Source organism: Rhineura floridana, chromosome 2, assembly GCF_030035675.1.
Source record: "Rhineura floridana isolate rRhiFlo1 chromosome 2, rRhiFlo1.hap2, whole genome shotgun sequence".
Classification (NCBI taxonomy): Eukaryota; Metazoa; Chordata; class Lepidosauria; order Squamata; family Rhineuridae; genus Rhineura; species Rhineura floridana.
Genome location: NC_084481.1, coordinates 82,202,708 through 82,223,789, shown reverse-complemented (window position 1 = coordinate 82,223,789; position 21,082 = coordinate 82,202,708). Strand labels below are relative to the sequence as shown.

At 40.1% G+C, this 21,082-nt stretch overlaps 1 protein-coding gene across 2 annotated transcripts in view; it reads left to right on the top strand.

Moving 5' to 3' along the window:
* SLC49A4 (solute carrier family 49 member 4) overlaps window positions 1-21,082 on the top strand; it is a 109,804-nt gene that overhangs the window by 25,612 nt on the left and 63,110 nt on the right. For both annotated transcript variants that reach the window (XM_061609105.1, XM_061609107.1), the window contains exon 3: window positions 20,340-20,602. In XM_061609105.1, the coding sequence (XP_061465089.1) occupies window positions 20,340-20,602 (263 nt within the window). The remainder of the gene's footprint in view (window positions 1-20,339; window positions 20,603-21,082) is intronic.

The following is a 21,082-nucleotide window of genomic DNA, read 5'->3' as shown; positions in this document are numbered from 1 at the left end:
TCTGGGATTTTACTTCCCAGCACTCAGACCAGCTATCTGCCAACCTTCACATCCTCAGTGAATTCCCCTTGCTGATTTGAGCCCAAAGTCAGGGCAGGTATAGCAAACTGACCATTTAATTCCACACCAACAGACAAATAAGATTTATATCCCATATGATACGAAGAAGTCTATAAAAGCAAAGTCCATATAAACAATTCTTATCGGCAAACTCTGTTTCCTTCATGCTAGTTTTCTATTACTGAAATTTACAAAACCGTTCCAATAGCAATATCTCTTGGAGCTTGTTGAGCCCCAGCTCTCTCAGGAGGATCAAGGAGGAGGGCTGGATGAGCGTCAGTGCCGGCTGCTAGAGCAAGGGGAAGGATCAGAGGGTGTTGAGACTTTTGAGGACAAGGCGGGAGGGGGGTGTTTGACACTGTGCCAGTTCCCATGGACAGTTCTCCCGCCGAAGAAGTCCACGCTCAGCTTCCAGACGCCCCCATAGAGCCGTTGGGGGATCTCTTGATGCGTGCGCCAACTCCACCCCCTTGAGCTCCCCCCTTAGCACGTCAAGCGCTTCCCTACCTCCTGAAGCTGAGGTGGCACCTATCGAGGCTGTATTGCTGGATGAGCCAGCGGAGGCACGCCCCCTTTGGCCCTGCGCCAGACGCCGGGAGAAGCACTTCGGTCAGAGGGAGGTTCTTCGAAGGAGTCAGAGATTACGGGCGAAGACCTTTCCTACCTAAGCCTGCTCCTCCCTGACCGTGGTGCTGACTCAACTTCCTTCACATGCTGCAGAGCTTACTTATGTAGCCTAGTTTGGGGTTGCAGTGAGCTAGCATAGTGTGCCTATGAAACATATTGCCTTCAATGTTACTTTAATAAAACAGGAATTGATTCCATCCTCATCTCCGTCCCGTGAGTCTCGCTCTGGGCAGGACAGAGCTAAACTAGATGTTTGCTAGATGTATAGTATTCAGTTACTAGTGGTATGTATTTGTGTGTGTGTGTGTGTATTATTCCAGGCAAGCCCCCCCCCATATGCTGCCTTCCTGATAAGGATCCCCTGCTCTTGCCTGACCCTCATGTATCCAGGGATTTAAAAGATCAGATTATTAACTACCTTCTGCCTCTGTTGTTTTTTTTCTTGCAAGCTGTTTGGACAGGATGTTAATTACTATTGCCTGTAATGTAGCTAACTTAAATAAAAATTCACTAATAGGCAAAAAAAAACCCTTGTGGTTTAAGAATGTACCTATAGCCAATAGATATTTCTATCAAACTTTAAAAAGCAGAGAAATTGGGCAGCTGTTGTGAATGCACCAGGGGAGCAGGAGACCTGACTTCATCTCTGAGATATTGTACTGCCCTACAAATTTGTAAAAATGCAAACACAATTTGGGTTGGTCTTTTACAGTCCCAAACACTACCTGTGTAGCTTGGAAGACTTTGGTCACATATGCTTCTGAGCATATGGTGAGTGGTGGCAACACCTGCAATCAGGACTGCATCTCTAAGATGGAAAATTACATTTTTTGTTTGTTTGTTGGTGTTCTTCTTACTTTGCTCCTTTCCTGTTACTACTGTTTTTACAGAGAATCTAACTTAGAAAATTATATTTCACTCATATATTCATCCTAGAAATCTGTGTCAAATTTATTTCTATTAATTTCAATGTCTTTTTATTGGTCAATGTCATATGATGATGAAGATAGTCTTTTGTGTTTCAAACTGGAGGTTATGTTCTATTTCTATTTTGGGTGCATTAATAGTTGAATCTGAAACTGCAGTTTGATGTAAAATCAGACTGATCACAATATGTTGCTACTTAAGCAATGAATCTAGTTGTTGTAAAAAACAAACTTGGCCTGCCCAAGATGCATGTTTTCAGCCTGCTATGCTTAAACCACTCCACTTAAGGAAGGGTGGGCATGGTCAATTAAAAACATAGAGCACACCTAGAAACTTGCTATAATATATTTCGCCTCCCACTGTTTTATCTTGTGCAAACTGAGATACTCCTCATGCTGATTGGAGACTATTCTGCAGAATAGTCAGTGCCATTATTCCATAATTTTTTGGAGGTTTTTTAGTGTAAATTTTGCAAAGTGTTGCTGTACTTCACATATTCACAGAAACAGAAGCAAAAGAAAATGATTTACTATAGCCACTTCACTAACATTGCAAAGTAAATCAAACATATTTAAAGTGACTATCTGAACTATATCAACTGTCTTAATATTGTTGCTTCCTCCCTGCTAAAACAAGATCAGCACAGCACATGTCTTGTTTCTGTTATTTGGGTTGATTGTAGGTGTTGCAGGGGGATTTGGAGTTGGCAGGGAAGGAGGAACAGGAGGAGGGGAGGAAGAAGGGAGGAGGAAAGGGGAGGGGAGGGGGAGGGGAAAGGCAGGTCTGATCATTTGCATGCTTATTGAGTTCAATGGGATTTACTCCCATACAATCAAGCTTTGGATAGGTAGAATTGTCCTGGGGGAGCGGACGAGAAGGGGAAGAAGGGTAGGAGTAGGGAGGAAGTTGGAGGAGAAAGAGAGGAGGAGGAGGAGTGGTAGGGAGGGGAAAAGAGAGGAAAGGAGGGGAGAGGAAGGAGGGGAGAGGAAGGAGGGGAGAGGAAGGAGGGGGAGAGGGCAGGGGGCAAAGGAAGGGGGAGGAAAAGGCCAAGAGGGGGATAGGAGGAGGGGAGGGCAGGTTTGATCATTTGCATGTTTTTTGAGTTCAGTGGGATTTACTTACTATTATGCTTAGGACAGGTGAAACTAACTCGGGAGAGGGACATGGAAGGGAGAGAGAAGGGGAGGAATAGTAGGGGTAAGAGGAAGGAGGAAGGGGGAGGAGAGAGGGAGGGGAGGAGATTTGGTGGATGGGGTTCATTCTTACTGAGACTCCATAGACTCCAATGTTAAAATTTTTAAATTAATTAAAAATCAGCCAGGCATTTCTTAACGTTTTAAATGGCAGAGGATGAAGGTCAGAGTATGGGGCAAGGTCAGTAATAGGATTACAGATACTCTGTGAACATGGGTAGTTTTTAATTAATTAATTTCTACTACACTATTTATATAGTTTTTATTAGTTAACGTTTTTGTTAGCTGTACATGTATGGCTTATTGGATTCATTTTGTGAGCTAGCCTGTCCGTGTGGTTTTCATTGGATGTGATTCAGCTAACCTACCTATATTGTGTTTTGTGTGTGAGATTTTAAGGGTTGCATTGAGTAAGTTAACTCTGAAAGGGAAGTGATGTTTGCTTCCTTACTCTGTATGATGTAAATCTGAATTTTCTAGTTGTTATGAGGGAAAAAGAAGCCTAAACAAAATGTAATTGTCTCATGGCCATCCCTCCCCCAGTGATACCCCTGTTGTCACATAATTGATTCTGAGCTCCTTAGACTCACTTCCGTCATTGTCATGTGGAAAGTTCTAACATGTCAGAAATGTTCAGAACTGGAAATATTCAAAACAATGTAGCTTTTATCAGTGCAGAAAGTAGGATAGTAATCAACCCCCAGAAAAAGATTTGTGGTTTCAAAATGGGATATTTGAAAAATGGAAAAAACTCTAAATTGGCTATAGTAAGACTAACAAGTTGAAAGTTGAACACAACTTCTGAGAATTTTTGCTCCCAGAAATGGTGTACCGTCATATTAGAAAGGCAAGGTGACAGACAATAATGCTGGGAAAAACAGCAGGGAGTAGAAAAAGAGGAAGGCCAAACAAGAGATGGATTGATTCCATAAAGGAAGCCACAGACCTAAACTTACAAGATCTGAACAGGGTGGTTCATGAGAGATGCTCTTGGAGGTCACTGATTCATAGGGTCACCATAAGTCGTAATCGACTTGAAGGCACATAACAACAACAGCATGTTACATATGTGCTTTGATTTGTAGAACAAAACAAATATTAAGTAGTCCACCGAGACACACAGCCCCAGCAATTTTCAAGTGTGTGTGTTTTGGGAGGAGGACTGATAAAGGACAGTGCTCTAAGTTTCACAATGACAACTCAACAGAAACATAACTATGACTGCAGCTGTAGCCAGGGCCCTAGTTGTGCCCTGTGTTCTGGAGTAGCCCTCATCTGTCCTTTTTAGAGTTGCCAGGCTCAGGGCCTGAGAATGATTCTGTATCTTTAAGAGAAGAGGCTGGGCCTGGCAACCAAGAGGTCTTCTGTATCTTTAAAAGTTGTGCAGGGGGAAGGGAGGATTCCACCTTGTGGTTTTTCCCATTACAGTGTTGCAAGAAAACTTGCGCTTGGCTGAATTTTCTCTTCTCTTAAAGATACAGAATCATTCTCAGGCCCTGAGCCTGGCAACCCTAGTCCTTTTAAAAATGTTAACATTTCTGCTTCTTTTAAAAAGTAGCTTTCCAGGAGTCCTAGTTGTAGAAAGAAGATAAAAAAAATGTCAAGCTACATTTGTGCAAGGCATACAAACCCAAGAGGATCTTGGAGAGGATTTCAGGGAGCAAGGGTTTGACAAGTAGTTCAGTTGTTTGTCCTCAGTATACTGCCCCCTCTTTTCTTTCCAGCCTTGTCAACCTCATCCACATTCATCAGGGCACACTTTCCCTTTCACACATACGTGTTGCATCCAGCCGATGGTGATATCAACAAACTAATGGAGTTTGCAAAAAGAATTAATGTGTGTTTTCCAATTTCCAGAATTGCATTTTGTGGGGAATAACTGCTGTTTCTGATTCTACAAACAAAATTGCCATTTAGTGTCCCTCTGTCATACTATGGACACAATTCTTCCCTACATATGTACAGAGCTTCCCCCCACCTATGTGTACTATTGCTATTTATTAAATGTGTACCTTACCCTTTCTCCCAAAGGAGCCCAGGGTGGCACCAAAGAACAGAGCCAGCATGCACATCCCATGTCACTATTATTCAACATGTCTGGCCCCTCTAGTTTGTTTTCAACCCTTTTGAAAATATGTAAATTGTTATAGCTTTGTGAAACAAAATCTGAAAATTAGTTGTTGGTTTGATACTCGCAGCAGGCTTTCAGAATGAAATGATGCTATGTTAGTATTATGAGGTTTATAGTATGTTTATATCTACATTTCTTTTTTTCTTCTGATCTCTATTTCAAAAATATCTGAACTCACAACTTGAGCTTTTGGGATCAGTTAAGATCTGAATAAGTTTTGTAGTCTTAACAAGGTTGTTTAGAGATAATAGAGCACTTAACCTGATTGTATTTGCCTGTGAAGAGAACGTAAAGTATTATCTGAGGGCAAGAACATCTTTTTATGGATATATGCCAAGTGCTTGTCATTTTTCTGAGTTAAATAAGCAGCTTAGTATAAAACAATAATGTTTTAATTACCTAGTGATTGTTCTGGGTTGGGCTTCAGGATGAGGTTTAATTAATTTTGTTTTTAAAGCACTTTGATTTTTGGACAGAAGACCCCAGTGAAGTTCAGAATATTAATAATTTTATTATTTGTGAGTGGTATACAGTGCATTGTGTTACTCTCCTTCATATAAAAATCAATAAAGCAGTTGGCAAAAAAACCTGTTCTCGTGCCAAGTTCCTGTGAGGAAAGGAAACTGTTGAGCTGCCAGCATATATATACTTAGCAATGAGCAATAAAACTTCAGGAGCTATTTTGTAATGGAATTTCTAGAAGGGGCCATTAAGCAAAAGTGCTTAGCAGATGGACCCAAGCAAGCTGTTTGATACAACTTGGAAAAGTCCTCCTGAACTGACTGACTCAGGAGTGGGAAACCTTTGGGCCCTCCACATGCTGCTGAACTACAACTTCCATTAGGCCTAGTATTATGGGAGTTGCAATTCAGCAATATCTGGAGGGTGCAAAGGTTCTGCACTTTAGACCTTAGGGATCTAGGGTGTGCTCCTAGACTGGTGGTTCTTGGCTCAGTAGCAGTTGCCTATAGCATAAGATTCTTGGAAAGCTTTTACTCTGTGATTGCTTTTGATTTTGTTGGAGTGGGAGTGCTTGATATCGTAGTTCACGATTGCATCCCCTTAATTGTAATGTAGGAGCCATTTTAACTAAGCTCAACACTCAAAAGACTTAGACAAGGATCCTACATCTATTGAAAGGACTTGAAACAGGCATTGTAGTGGCTGATGTCAATGTGTCAGTATGTTATGGAAAATAATGTCACAGTTTATAGACACACTTGGCATCTAGCAGGCTAAAACAGAGCTGTGAAAGAGTGGCACCAGGTTTAGGGAAATGTGATAGAATCTGAATACAGCAGGGCCACACTCATACGGCGGGTTACATTCCGGACCCCAGCTGTAAAGTGGAACCCATTGAATGGCGCGTGATGCCCAAAAACCTTCGTAAAAGCAGAAAAAGTGACATTATGAGTGGGGCTTTAGTCTAATTGCATCTAATTGAGACCGCTGTATTAGTGAATCGCTGTAAAGCGAAGCGCTGTAAAGGGGGCCCTACTGTAGAGCAAAACGGGTGGAAGTGAAGAATGTCTGTTGTCCACAAAAGAGCTTTGTTGGCCTCTCAATGCTGTCTTGAGTTTTCTGGTATTCATTAGTTTTCAGTTTGGGGCTCCTATCACGTATGGAACTTTAAATTAAGCCTGTGAATGAGAAAATGGAATTTGTTTAGTGGTGGGACCTCTGGATGAATTAATAGAACTATGTAAAGCTTTCTGTTGGTGGGGTGGATGGATTAGATCAGCAAGAAAAAAGATCAATTTTGTATTTTAAAAAGACCATTCATTGATTTATATCAAGCTTCTCACTGCTCCTTTTGCATATATCTGCTAAACAGTGGTACAACTTTGACCGCACATTTAAGGTTAGAATATTCTTTACAGTATTTCATTTTTACTTGGATTACTTTGTTGCACTGTATACATTTTGCATGGTATCCTTTCTTTATCTATAGAGAGGCTGTCTTTAAAATAAAGCTAAGCATGGCCTATCTTACCACCGCCAGCCATGGCAGTTTGTGATGTTAAGTATAGGAATGTAGGAATCTGTGCACTGAAGAATTTTGTCATCTTTCCAGCATTGCTTCTTTCTGCTTTGGACTGTGGTGGCCCAGCCCTGTACGCATATAAAACAAAGTAGCAAATACAGATGAAATGCTCATGACTGATAGGTTGAAGCAGTCAGTTTATTTTCATGAAATTAAAATAAATTCCTGTGTTTGGTAGGTAGGGTGTGTATATTCCTATTTGAGGAATGATGAAAGTGGGTTTTCATTTACATAATAAAGTCCCCTTTAACTCAATATATCTTTTCAAGAGCATCAGAGATGCCCCTACGCTGGGCTCTGCCAAGGTGATTCCCCACTAAATGGAAGCTACGGCTGGTAGTATCCCAGCTAACAGTAGCCTGCATAAACTTCCAAAATGGAATACAGTAGGGCCCCTCTTTACGGCATTCCGCTTTATGGCACTTCGTTCATGCGGTGGTTTTCAATTAGGGAAAGGCCATGCTGTTACAGCACTTGTTCCGCTAATACAGTGGGTTTTTTCCATCGTGCACCATTTTGACGTCATTTTGGTGCGACGCGGCCCATTATAGTCTATGGGGTCCCGCTTTACGGCGATTTCCGCTTTACGGGTGGGGGCCTGGTCCCTAACCTGCCTTATTAGCGGGGCCCTACTGTACTTATTTTGGGGACAGAGAGGGGATGGAACCTGTCCAGCCAAGATCCACTGGATCTTAGAGTTGGTCCTGCTACCAATGTGGGCCTGATCCAGGCCTCTCTGTTGTTCCAGTCTGGAACAGGCACTGCAACACATGGCTTTTTTACTTCTTCCTCCCACTTTCTGTTCTGGCCAGTGCAAGTGGCTGGGCTTCAGATGTGATGGGGGCACCTTCTCTCCATTTGGCCTACGGCTCCTGGTCAGGAGTTAGAATTGCTCTCTTACCCTTTAAGCCAGGAGTTGTGAAATTGTGGTCCATTGACCAACAATAGTGCACAACCTTCATTCAGGTGGTCCATGGCATGTTGGTGTATTTGTGGTTGAAGATAGAAGACTGCACATCCATCACATTAAATATATTGATTTTTAAATGTATTATAATTATAATATATATACATGGTAGTTTAACCCCAGCCCTGGAATGCCCTCCTCTGGAGGCATAGATCGCCATGTTATTGTTGGGATTTCACTGTTCATTGGAAATTTGTTTATTTGTTTTTCTAGCTTTCGGTGGCTATGGTTAGATTATTATTTTTGAACCTTGAGGCTGTATTGCATTATAGTATTGATTTTTGTGGTTTTAGTATTGATGTTTTACTGTTATTTTAATTGTGTTCTGGGATTTGTAATGACATAACTTTTTAAATGTAAACTGCTGTGAGGTCACTAGAAGATGAAAATGTATAAATGCATTAAATAAATAAAATGTCATATTGGAACATTTTAGTCTGTTTGGAAGATGCCCAGTTACAGGTCTTACATTTGCTGCCTAGGGTAGCCCCCTTTTTGCTTTTTCTCTTAAAATTGCTATGCTTTTTCTCTCTCTCTAGTAATGCCTCATGCAACAGCCAGTGTGTTGTAGTGGTTAAGGTGTTGGACTATGACCTGGGAGACCAGGGTTTGAATCCCCACATAGCCATGAAGCTCACTGGGTGACCTTGGGCTAGTCACTGCTTCTCAGCCTCATGAAAACCCTATTCATAGGGTCGCCATAACTCGGAATCGACTTGAAGGCAGTACACTTACTTACTTACTTAGTAGTGCCTCAGTCCTAAAGCGCCTTCTCATGTTTATATATCCTATTGACTTCAGTGAGATGAGTACCGACCAAGCTGTTTAAACCTGTTTTAGACCAGTTTCACCTTTGAATTCCTTGTTCCACTTGGTTGGTGTTTTTAAAAAATTAAATAAGGAATTTCTATGCTGGGTAGTGGGGAAGAGGAGAGTGGCTCTATCTGCTTCAGGATCCTATGCTTTTCTGGAATTTCACACCACACCTCAGGTGTCCTGTGAGTGGTCCCACACACAGCTTAATAGCTGCTGATCTAAAGATCCCAGGAGATTGAAACATTGGGCAGGATAAAGTATACCTTGCGGAACGCCTCTTCCGATATGAACCGGCCCGTGCACTACGTTCTGCTACAAAGGCCCTCCTCCGGGTTCCAACTCACAGGGAGGCCCGGAGGGTGATGACAAGATCTAGGGCCTTCTCAGTGGTGGCCCCCGAACTATGGAACAGGCTCCCCGAGGAAGTACGCCTGGCGCCGACTCTGCTCTCCTTCCGGCGCCAGGTCAAAACCTTCCTATTCTCTGAAGCATTTTAAGTTACACTGATTTACTTTTTAAAATGTTTATTGTATTGGATTGATGATTGTATTTTAGTATTATTTTGTTATTCATTGTATTTTTATGCTATTTTATGTTCACCGCCCAGAGAGCTATTGCTAGTCGGGCGGTATATAAATTTAATAAATAAATAAATAAATATCTGATTTCTTGAAGCTAACCACAAGAAAAGAGGGAAGCTTCTCCAGTAGTTGCTTGGCAACAGGGCTTAGAGCCTCTCCATTGGGCAGCAGCTGAAGTCAGCAGATTCCCTGCCTCTCTTGGGGAAGCTTCTAGACTCTGAGGCCCCTCCCAAACATCAGCTGAAGCTGAAATACCCCCTCACCTGCCTTTTTCTCAAGAACACAGAGAAGCAGGGCATGTGTCTTGGTCAAAGTGAGTGTTGGACTAAAAAATTATAGATATATGTGTTTGAGGAATATTGATTGACTGAAAGTGGGGGAAAGGAAGTGCTAACTTTCTTCCAGTTTCCAAACATTTTCTGCTTTGTTGCTTCAGTGTGATTCTCACTACTTGCCTGGTTGTCTGCAGTTATTTACATAATGGGCTGGTTCTGACTTAACAAAAATGAGCCTGGCCTCCCAGAAATATGAAACTTTTGCTTCCTTTTTTATTAATTGCAGCTTGTTGTATCATTGAATGTGAACGTACTGTAGTTACTCTTAAGTGTAGTTAGTGAAAACAATCCAACTTCAGACTATAGGTTTTGAAGATGGCTTGGCGCAGAGAGGTAAGCGGCGGTAACGCAGCCGAAGCTCGGCTCACGGCCGGAGTTCGATTCCAACGAAAGGAGGAAGTCGAATCTCGGGTAAAAGGGGTCGAGGTCCACTCAGCCTTCCATCCATCTGTGGTCGGTAAAATGAGTACCTGGCATATGCTGGGGGGGGGTAAAGAAAGGCCGGGGATGGAACTGGCAATCCCACCCCATATATATGGTCTGCCTAGTAAATGTTGCAAGACGTCACCCTAAGAGTCGGAAACGACTTGCACTACAAGTGCGGGGACACCTTTACCTTTTCCTGGTTGCACTAACCATAGTTCCTATTAAATACAGTTTGGAGTTCAGGTGATGCACTAAATGATAGTTGATTTAAAATTAAGTAGACACTTCCAAACTTCTCTTTGCAGCTGTGCCAGAGGAGGGACATGTGGTAGCTTGGGGGGAGACTAGACTCATTCTTGGTAGCTTTGGGGGAGACTAGACTTGGGGGGAGACATTTCGGTTTTTGATGGATACAGTTGGATTAATTGTTCAGCTCCTGTTGTTAATGAGACATTGTTCCCTGTTAAATTAATTTGCTGCATCTTGTCTGTATCACACTGAGAGCCTAAGCCAGCCTTCTCAAACCTGGTGCCCTCCAGATCTTGTTAGGCTCCAGCTCTCATCAGTCCCAGTCAGGAGTGCTAATGGGTGGGGATTATAGTAGCCCCAAACATTTAGAGGGCACCAGGTTGGGAAGGTCAAATCTATACCCTCACCATGTGTATCTATTTTGTGGAGTTTTTTTTAAGTGTGGCATTTTGGAAGGAAACTAATGTGTTAAGGTTTTTTATTTTGTTTTGTTTTTAGGTAGTCTTTTAATAACCCATGTTGTCTGCAAGCTTTGATTCTCTTTGCCCTCCTCTTTCAAATTTTGACTGAAGAAATGTTCTCAGGTGTCTGACAGCTGTGATGGCTGTGCAATAACACAATATTATGATGTGAATATCTGAGAGCATTTATCCATGTACTGTCAGGGGTCTCTCACTGCATCGTTATATTGTTGTCGTTTAACTGTCAGAATGTCTGACTGAGATGCCATTGTCTTCCCTTGGTGTTGCAGTGTCCGTTTCATAGCACATTCTTGACTCTTGCTTGGCAGGCTTTTAGTTGAAAACAGTTCAAAATAATAATACCCCCCCTTCCCCAATTTCTTCAGAAACAGAATTCCAATGTGTTTCAGAATTGTTAAGTTTTCTTTAAAACAACAGCAACAACACAAAACAAGCCGCAAACACAAGCGAGGGGTGCAAACCAAGTTCAGCATTAAAACTACCCTGGAGTGGCCATTTTTATGTTTTGCTCTTTCTTTTGTAGTAAGAGCAGTCCCTAAAACAAGTCATGAACAGTGCCTTTGTATAAGAGCTCATTTTCCTCACTATTGGCAAAAAAGGCCTATATTGGCCTCACTTATTTTGCTGCTTTCTCCCTGAAATGTATCTCTTATGTTGTTGTTCAGCAAAATTGTTCATACATTATCCCTATTATATTGGTGGCTGCATGTTTTGAAATGAACCCAAACATGAATATTTGCCAATATTTATCCAGAAATATTTAGCAAGCATAAAACTTCAATACAAATATGTCATTTAGCAGTGATAACTCACCAACAAACCATTTTGTATAGTTTTTTTTTACAGCATAAGACACTTGTTCTATGTTTATATTAATAGGCGAAACTATTAGTTTATACAAAACAACCCTTTATTTTTCATGGCTTTTATCTATATGCAAACATTAAGCTTCTGGTTATAACCAAAGCAAGTTGTTCTCTGTAGGGGAATAATACTTGTCAAGTGCATATGATTTTGCATGTACAATTCTCACCAGGTTGAACTGAGAACTTTAGTTGTAAGAATACATGGACTGTCTTTGCTAAGGATCTGTAATGGTGTATGCCATTTTTTTAAATGTGCATTTTAGTTCAGAAGTAATAGTAGAACTTAACATGTCTTTTGGAAGAGGGATAATTTTATATAATTCATTCTCATATGTTATATTCACTAGAACTTTGAAAACGGTGTTTAAAGCTTTAGTGACATTCAGTTCCAGTAGTCTTACTTGTTTGTTTGTGCAGTAATTGAAAGTATCTAAATGTACTCATTGGATAGTTTCCATTGAGCTCTCTATACTGATGGGAGGAATCTGTTAATGGAATAATGGGAGAGGCAATTTTTGGCAATTCCCTCTCTCTGGCTGCAGTCCCTGCCCCCTAAATCTGCTCAAGGGGGTGGGGAACCCTCTGGAGTAAATTTAGAGAGGCATATGGGGATGCAGGGTGAGATGGAATAGCTGAAAATTGCCTCCCTCTGTTCTTCTGTGATTCCTTCCATCAGCACTCAGTGGTTGGACACTGTCGGGTACCACCCTCTGATTTGTGTTAATGTTTTAAAAGAACTGCTGCCAGTGGTGGGTGAGGGTCATTTCACAAATTGCAAAAATAGCACACACATCACATATTTGCAGTAGTGCATGCTGTAACTTGAGAGAGATGTATTTAAAAAACAAAACCATATCACCATATTTACACATTAGGGAACTTGCTGTTGGCCACAGGTACCCACAGTGTTAATACAGTAAAAAAGGAAATGTGTTACAGGTGATTTTTGCTTTTAAAGTGCTGACAACTCTTTCTAAATATGAAGGTGTATCTCTTAGTCGTTGTTGATCAGGAGGCAAGCACATAAATATGCTATGCTGTTAAACTGTAAATATTTATCAAAAATAGGATGCAGTTAATACGTAAGTCATCCCATACCTCTTTACAAGTGAAGTTTAGTACCAGATGGAATGGTTAAAAAACAGTGCTTATTTGTGCAAGCACTGAATCAAAGAATGGGGTATGTTTGAACACAGCGATCGTTCTGCCTTTTGAAGGTAAACTTGCTTGCCCAATTACTAGCTCAAAGAATAGTTAATCCAAATTTAATGCTAAGTTCAGGACTTTGATTTAGCTGTAGAGCTTGTTAAAAGAAAATCAGGTGTTTTCGTTTGGCTTTCACAATCTTCAGTCTTGAGGCAAAGGCTAAGTAATTGATTATTTCATAACTCTCTCTGTTGAAATGTTCCTCTTCTTTTCTTTCATAGTTTTGGTTTCAAGCTTGTTATGAAAAGCTTCACACTCTGGGATTGAATTCTCAATACTCACTGTGTTGCTTGGTACCTGAAAATAATTATCTGAATATTGGAAAAATAATGTATAAACCTGAGAGCAGAGCACAGGATACAGAAATCGATCAAAATACAACTCTTACTTTGGCTAGTCTTAAAAACGCTTTTCTGTCAGCCGAAGTGCTGAACGAAATTGTCTTGCTATGCTCATCTTTCATACAAAAGACATCTTGCATTACAGAATCAAACTTAAATTACAGTATGAGGCAGTGAGGTAAAATGCAGTTGCTCTTTGCTCCTTCTGGATAACAGAAACAAGAAGAAAATGGGGAAATAACATGAACAAATGTTTCTAATCTTACAGCAATTTTTAGAACAGATGATGGTTTGTAAGAAAGAGTTCTGATAGTCTTTTCAAGCTGAAATCTGCTGAAGCAACAACGAGACACCATAACAAACAGCAGAATACATGGATACTGTTGTGTTCATATTTCTCTGTCAGCTATATTAGCTGCTGCAAATTTGTCTCCTAGAATAGAGGCAGATTACTCCATGCATTGAACCATTATGAATTATGAGTATCTCCTTTCAGTCTGTCTCTAACAAGATAAGGTAGAGATACACTATAAAAGCCTCAATGAAAAAGTGGCTTAATTCAGACAGAGTTCATGAATCAGTGAATTAATACAAACCCATGATAGAGAGGTTTCAACAAGGCAGTATTTTCAAAGTATCTGTCCAAACACCTGGAACTTCTGGTTTTGGTATTTGGAATTCATAAAGTTAGTAAAGGTTGGGAGCTGAAGAGGACAAGTTTGTGGTGGGTTGGCAGTGTTCACTTCTAACCTTTTCCAACGTGATTTTGATGACTGGCTTGTCACCTAGTTTTTACATCACTCCATGGTTACTCCTTTTAATTATAATTAGACAAACCTTCAAAACAAATGAAAAAACACACCTCTTACCAGTGCTAAAAAATTATTTTATTTTCCCACCTGATCCTCCACATCAAACAGCTTGAATGATGGATCTAGTAAGTTACTCATCTGGAAGGAATTGTTACACACTCTAGGGTAAATGGCTGTCTTAAAGGCTTCTTCAGATGAACAGTAGGAGCTATGAATTACAAATCTAAGGATTGCAATCCTGTACCAATTAACCTGAGAATAAGCCCCACCAAACTCAGTTGGACGTACTTTCGAAGCAAGAATTACTTGGGATTGAGCTCTAAGTCTTTCAGAATATGACAGATTAATGTTGACGTGATTGCACCCCGAGTCTCCTCCAAAACATTTTTGTTAAACAGGAGAGGGGAAGAATATTTGGAAAAAGGAAGAAGAAATAAATACTTAAAGTCCTCCTTTGAATTTTTTTTTGTTACCTGAAGAATATGGTAAGACTCCTCCCATGGGATTTTGTAGGTTACAGTTGTGGTCTCAGATATGGTGGCAGTCCCATTTGAAATACTGTGAATATCTGAAAACTCGATACATTGGTGAATGTTAATAGCTGCCTAAATGTATCTATCAGTATTCAGTGGCACATTGTCACAAACGCTGAGAAGAACTAGGCTGGAGAAGAGATTAAGAAAATGTAGGCTAGAGGGATAGCTAGCTGAACTTGTAATAAATACCTTTGCTTGAGTTCAGATGTATCACAGAGCTTGGCCAGACAAGCTAAGGGGCTACACATCTGTTTTCCTTGTGGCTTTGGAGTGTCACTGGGGTTGCCCAACAGTCCCCAGAGCCCAACAGTTTCCTGTGTGTGTGTTATAGCTCTAAGTAGTAATTAAATGGGAAACCTGTTAACATAACCATCATCCAAGTCTATCCTCCAACGGCAAACACAGAAGAAGAGGAATTGGAGAGATTTCACACAGATATAGAGGAAGAAATTGATCACACACCCAAAACAAGATGTGCTGATAATCATGGGGGACTGGTATGCAAAAGTAGGGAACAGAGAAGAACTAGGAATGGTGGGGAAATGGGGCTTAGGAGATGGAAATGAAGCAGGAGAAAGACTTATTGAATTCTGTGAAGCCAATAATTTGTTTCTTGCAAACACATTTTTTGAGCAACCCAAAAGACATGCGGACATCACCAAATGGCCAATATAGGAATCAAATTGATTATATAATTGGTAGCAGAAGATGGAGAAGCTCCATACTTTCTTTAAAAACAAGACCAGGAGCAGACTGTGGTACACATCATGAACTGGTGATATCGAAAATCAGAGTAAAGCTAAAGAAGAAGAACAAAGCAATCATAAGGCCAAAATACAATTTAAATAACATCCCAGAAGAATATAAAGGTCAAATAAGGAACAGATTTGAGGCTTTAATCTTAGTTGTCAGAAAACCATAAGAACTATGGATTGAAGTCAGAGACATTATCAGGGAAGAATGCAAAAAGAAAATACCTCTAGTTAAAAAGAGAGAAAGACTTCAATGGATGACTGAAGAAACTCTTAAAATGGTTAAAGAGAGAAGGAAAGCAAAAGCAAAAGGAGATGGAAACACAGTCAGAACCCTAAATGCAACAATACAGTGACTAGTACTTAGGCACAAAGAGAACTATTACAACAGCTATTGTAAAGAAATAGAAGAGGACAACAAAAAGGGTAGAACAAGAGCCCTATTCCAAAAGATCAGAGAAATTAAAGGGAAATTTAAACCAAGAGTAGGGATGTTGAATAATCAACAGGGGAACACACTGACTGACCGAGATGAAAGGAAAGGAAGATGGAAGCAATACACTGAAAAACTCTGTAAAAGAGATGCAAGGATGACAGATTTATTCATGGAGGAACCATATAATGAAGAACCAGAAATTTTAGAATGTGAGGTGAAAGCTTCTGTTCAAATACTTGGAAGAAACAAATCACCAGGAATAGATGGCATACCAACAGAGTTGCTACAAGCTACTGAGACTGAATCTGTCCAAATTTTGACAAAAATGTGTCAACAAATATGGAAAACTCAACAATGGCTCACAGACTGGAAGTGTTCAATATACATCCCAAATCCAAAGAAAGGGGATGCAGGGAATGCAGTAATTATTGAAGTATTGCCTTAATATCCCATGCAAGTAAAGTAATGCTCAAGATTCTACAACAAAGGCTCTTACCATATATGGAGCAAGAAATGCCAGATGTCCAAGCTGGATTTAGAAAAGGAAGAGGCACCAAAGATCATATAGCAAACATATATTGGATAATGAAACAGACCAATGAATTTCAGAAGGAAATCACCCTGTGCTTTATAGATCATGAAAAACTATGGGATGCTTTAAAAGAAATGGAGGTGCCACAGCATCTTATTGTCCTGATGCGCAACCTATACTCTGGACAAGAGGTTACTGTAAGGACAGAATACAGAGAAACTGATTGGTTCCCCATCGGAAAGGGTGTGTGATGGGTGTATTTTACCACCCTATTTGTTTAATCGATATGCAGAACATATCATACAGAAAGCGGGATTGGACCAAGATGAAGGAAGTTGTGAAAACTGGAGGGAGAAACATCAATCATTGAAGATGTGCAGACAATACCATACTACTAGCAGAAACCAGTCATGTTTTGAAACGAATGTTGATGAAAGTTAAAGAGGAAAGCACAAAAGCAGGACTACAGCTAAATGTCAAGAAGACTAAAATAATGACAACAGAAGATTTATGTAACTTTAAAGTTGACAACATTGAACTTGTCAAGGATTTATCAATACCTTGGTACAGTCATTAACCAAAGTGGAAACTATAGTCAAGAAGAAGGCTAGGACTGGGGAGGGCAGCTATGAGAGAACTAGAAAAGGTCCTCAAATGCAAAGATGTATCACTGAACACTAAAGTCAGGATCATTCAGACCATGGTATTTCCGAATCTGTATGTATGGATATGAAAGTTGGTCAGTGAAAAAAGCGGATAAGAGAAAAATCAACTCATTTGAAATGTGTTGTTGGAGGAGAGCTTTATGCATACCATGGACTGTGAAAAAGACAAATGATTGGGTGTTAGAACAAATTAAACCAGAAATATCAATAGAAGCTAAAATGATGAAACTCTGGTTATCATACTTTGGACACATAATAAGAAGACATGATTCACCAGAAAAGACAATAATACTCTGGAAAACAGAAAAAGAGGAAGGCCAAACAAGTGATGAATTGATTCCATAAAGGAAGCCACAGACCTGAGCTTACAAGATCTGAACAGGGTGGTTCATGACAGATGCTATTGGAGGTCACTGATTTGTAGGGTCGCCATAAGTCGTAATCGACTTGAAAGCACATAACAACAAAAGGCTGTAATTGGTGTCCTGGGCTTGGTCTAACAAACACTTAAGTTAAAACTTAAAAAGCATTTTCTGCCTAGGTGCAGAACCTTATTTTATATTACCAGCTGTTGAAGAACATAATTGCATCCATACATCAGGAACTAGGCAGACTCATATTCTGTCCTAGGTAATTATAAGGTTCGGTAACATTGCCAGATCCAGTTCCACCTGGAGAAGCAGGGGGACTGAGCCTGGTCTTCCTTTCAGGTAGTGGAACTTGAAGCAGTGGTTGAAGCAGTAGCAGCAGCAGCACTCCAGCAGCCTGGCTGTTTCCTGTCTTTCCTCCTCCTTATGCTGGTGGATCTCCTTTTAATCCTCCAGCTGCTCAGTAAAAAGAGATGCTGTGTTCATGCCAAGGCGTGCTCACTTCCTGCTTCCTCTGATGCTGTTACACTCTGCTGCAGAGTCCAGGGAGAGAGAGGATGGAAACCTACTGATTTTAGGGGTATCAATATGTTGATTGTAGCATGGTGGGGGTTTTTCAACACATCTTGTTTTGGGCTTCTGACAACAGCCCAGTTAGTAGCAGCAGCAACAACTTTTATCACTCTTCTCTATTTTTGTTTTCTCATCAGACAAGAGGGGGAGTGACTTGTTGCATAGTTGTCATTTTCCTTTTCAAGGTGTCTACCTTTTTTATTTGTTACAATGTTAAACAGTCGCATAACTTGTTATTTAACATTGCAAAAACAGACAATTGAGGCTCTTCAGCATGTCATTCTCATCTTGTTTGATTATAATGTTTTGATCAAATGCTTTAGAACTTTACAATCCTCTGTTTTGCCTATATACAACCTTTTTCTCTTTTGTTTATACACAGTGTCAGTGAAAATTACATTTGCAGCATGCATAAACTGATAATACAGCTTCACACATTCATCACGCTGAGATTCCAGTTTACACATACAGTGCAATCTGAGTTCTGTTTTCATTGCCCCAGTGTTTGTGGCAGTATTTGAGGTGGTTTCTTAGTAACATATTCCCCTAGTAGAATATAACACAGAGATTACAGTCCAAAGTGATTTTGCTAATTTAAATTGTTTCTGTGAATGATCACTGAAATGCATTCACTTGTACAGTGATACTCTCTATCCACCGAGAAATATGCCATTCAGTATAGGACAGATAATGAATTACACTGTATATCGCAAATCTTCCTGGGAAATTACGTTAGATAGGAGATGATTGACATTGGAAGCAGACCAATATGTTTGTCCCTGCAAAAGTATTGTCTGTGTTTAATAATTTGCCAAGTGTTCAGAAGCTTAGTTTTGCATTGTGCTCCAGGAAGAGTACATGGCAGCCTAACATTATATTGACATGTTATAGCAGCAAAACTAGTGCTGGGGATATTATATAGCCTCTGGAATTTGCCAACATTTTGGACTTACTTTTGGGAGATCCCATCTATTATACAAAGCCTTTGTGTCATTGCGCAAAGTTATTAATCTTAGTTTACAATACAAATCTCCACGTTCAATATGTAAGTCTCCCCCAGCAGATTTGTCATAGCACGACAATAGGGTTTCCCCCCCTTTCTCCTTTGATTTTAAACTTTTGTTTTGAAATCTTTGATTACATTAATTTTATTTAAAAGGAATCAACATGTTTTACAAAAATCTGACAGTGACATACCTAAATCCACATCATAAAACCTTCAGGTTTTGTCTGATTGTTTGTTCTCATACTGCAAAATTCTCTAATGGATTCATTGCTGGGGGAGAATTAATAGCTGCTATGGAATCTATTTAATTAGATGGTTCAGTATTTCAAAATTGTTGCCAAAAGGTTGACATGTGGCATGTATCTTGCTCCCCTCCAAACAGTTATTGGAGTACAAATGATATATCGAGAAGTAACAGTTATAGTTGCCTAGAGTACTGTTCTTCAACCTAGGGTCCTCAAATGTCATACTACAACTCCTATCAACCCCAGCCAGCTCAGCCAATAGCCAAGAATAATGGGAGTTGTAGTCCAACAACATCTGGGGACCCATGGTTGAAGAACAGTGGCCTAGAGCATGGGTTCCCAAACTGTGGTCTGTGAGTGTCATTAAGGTGGTCCACAGAGTGTCTTTGGAAATACAATTAAAAAACCATGCAGCATCAAACATAGAGCATTACTATTGCTACAAGAGGCAGAAAAATCACTAAGTGGTCCACCAAGACCCTCAACAATTTTCAAGTGGTCCACGGGGAAAAATGTTTGGGAACCTTAGGACAGCTGCCTTCTTGGTAAAGTGTATTTTGACTTCTTCCTGTAAGTGCTCCTGACGTTAACTGAGAGCACCATAATAATACAATAGCTCCTTGCCATCACATAGTAGCTTTCCACTGAGTGTGACTAGTTACTGTATTTCAAGTTGCATTTTAGGAAAAAACCGTAGGAAATTCTAACCCTTATCAATTTATATTACTGTATTTTTTTAACCTGAAAAATTTCATTTTTATGTTTCATGGAGATTGTACTAAATCAACTCATCTAACCCAGTTAACTTAAAAATATTTTAAATAATTTCAGGCCAGGATGTCTAGACTGTTTCACATCATTCTTTTGCATCTAGCAAACCTGAGCTCTGTAATCTATTAGGTAAACAAGTTAAAATTTAATCTCTTAGAGGGATTGACATTAGTACTCAGTTGTTAGTCATCCTTGTCATTGACTGCAGCTGTTTCCCTGAGTCCTCTGACATGTGGAGAGGATTCTGGAGAGGGGAGGAGTCAGACTCTGCCTTCATGCCAAGTTTTGAAGACACTCAGAAGCAGTGACAAAATCTCATGAGCATCTCCCAAGTCTGTGCACACCAGCTTTGTACCTGGCCAGTAAATGTGTGTGTTGTGCTTTCTCTCTAGGCTGATTCATGGAGGGCAGCTGTTGAATGGATTGGCAGGCCCAACTGTAACAAGTGCTGCTCCTCTCCTTTCCACTACATGGTTTTCACCAGATGAGCGTGCCACTGCTACGGCCATTGCATCATTGATCGGTTACCTTGGTGGAGCTTGTGCATTTTTAGTTGGACCCTTGGTAGTTCCAGGCCCTAATGGCACATCAACAGTTCTGCCTGGAAGCAGCCCGGAGCATATCAAGGACCGCATTGAAGCTGTGTTGTATGCAGGTATCACCGCAGTAATTTCACACGTAATTTCGTAATGTGCATCTATTATGAGTTTGTTGCTGCCCTCTAGTGACTCATCTGGAAATAAATCTCCTTTAGTATGAGTTTTAGAGTGATTTGCCCTTAATTGCAAGTGTCAGTTGTGTGTGGTGTGTGACTTTTGATATTGTTGTTGTTTTGAATATTGCCAGTCAGTCCAGAGATAATATCTGTTCCAGATTTTCCTATCTACACAATTACCTTGGCAAACATTTTCCTACTAGAATGTAGTTGTGGTACTTAGTTCTGCTTTTTCCTCAATATTTCAATAGCAACTCAATTTTTTTTCATAAGTCAGTAAAATCCAGTAGCCATATAAGACTCTGTGGGTTACTTTCCATTGTACATCAGTTTTAAGTTACCAGCAAAATAATTTTGTTTTTAATACAGATTTTCTCTCCTTATTCTGTGTATTCATGGTAGATAACCGCTTTAAAAGAA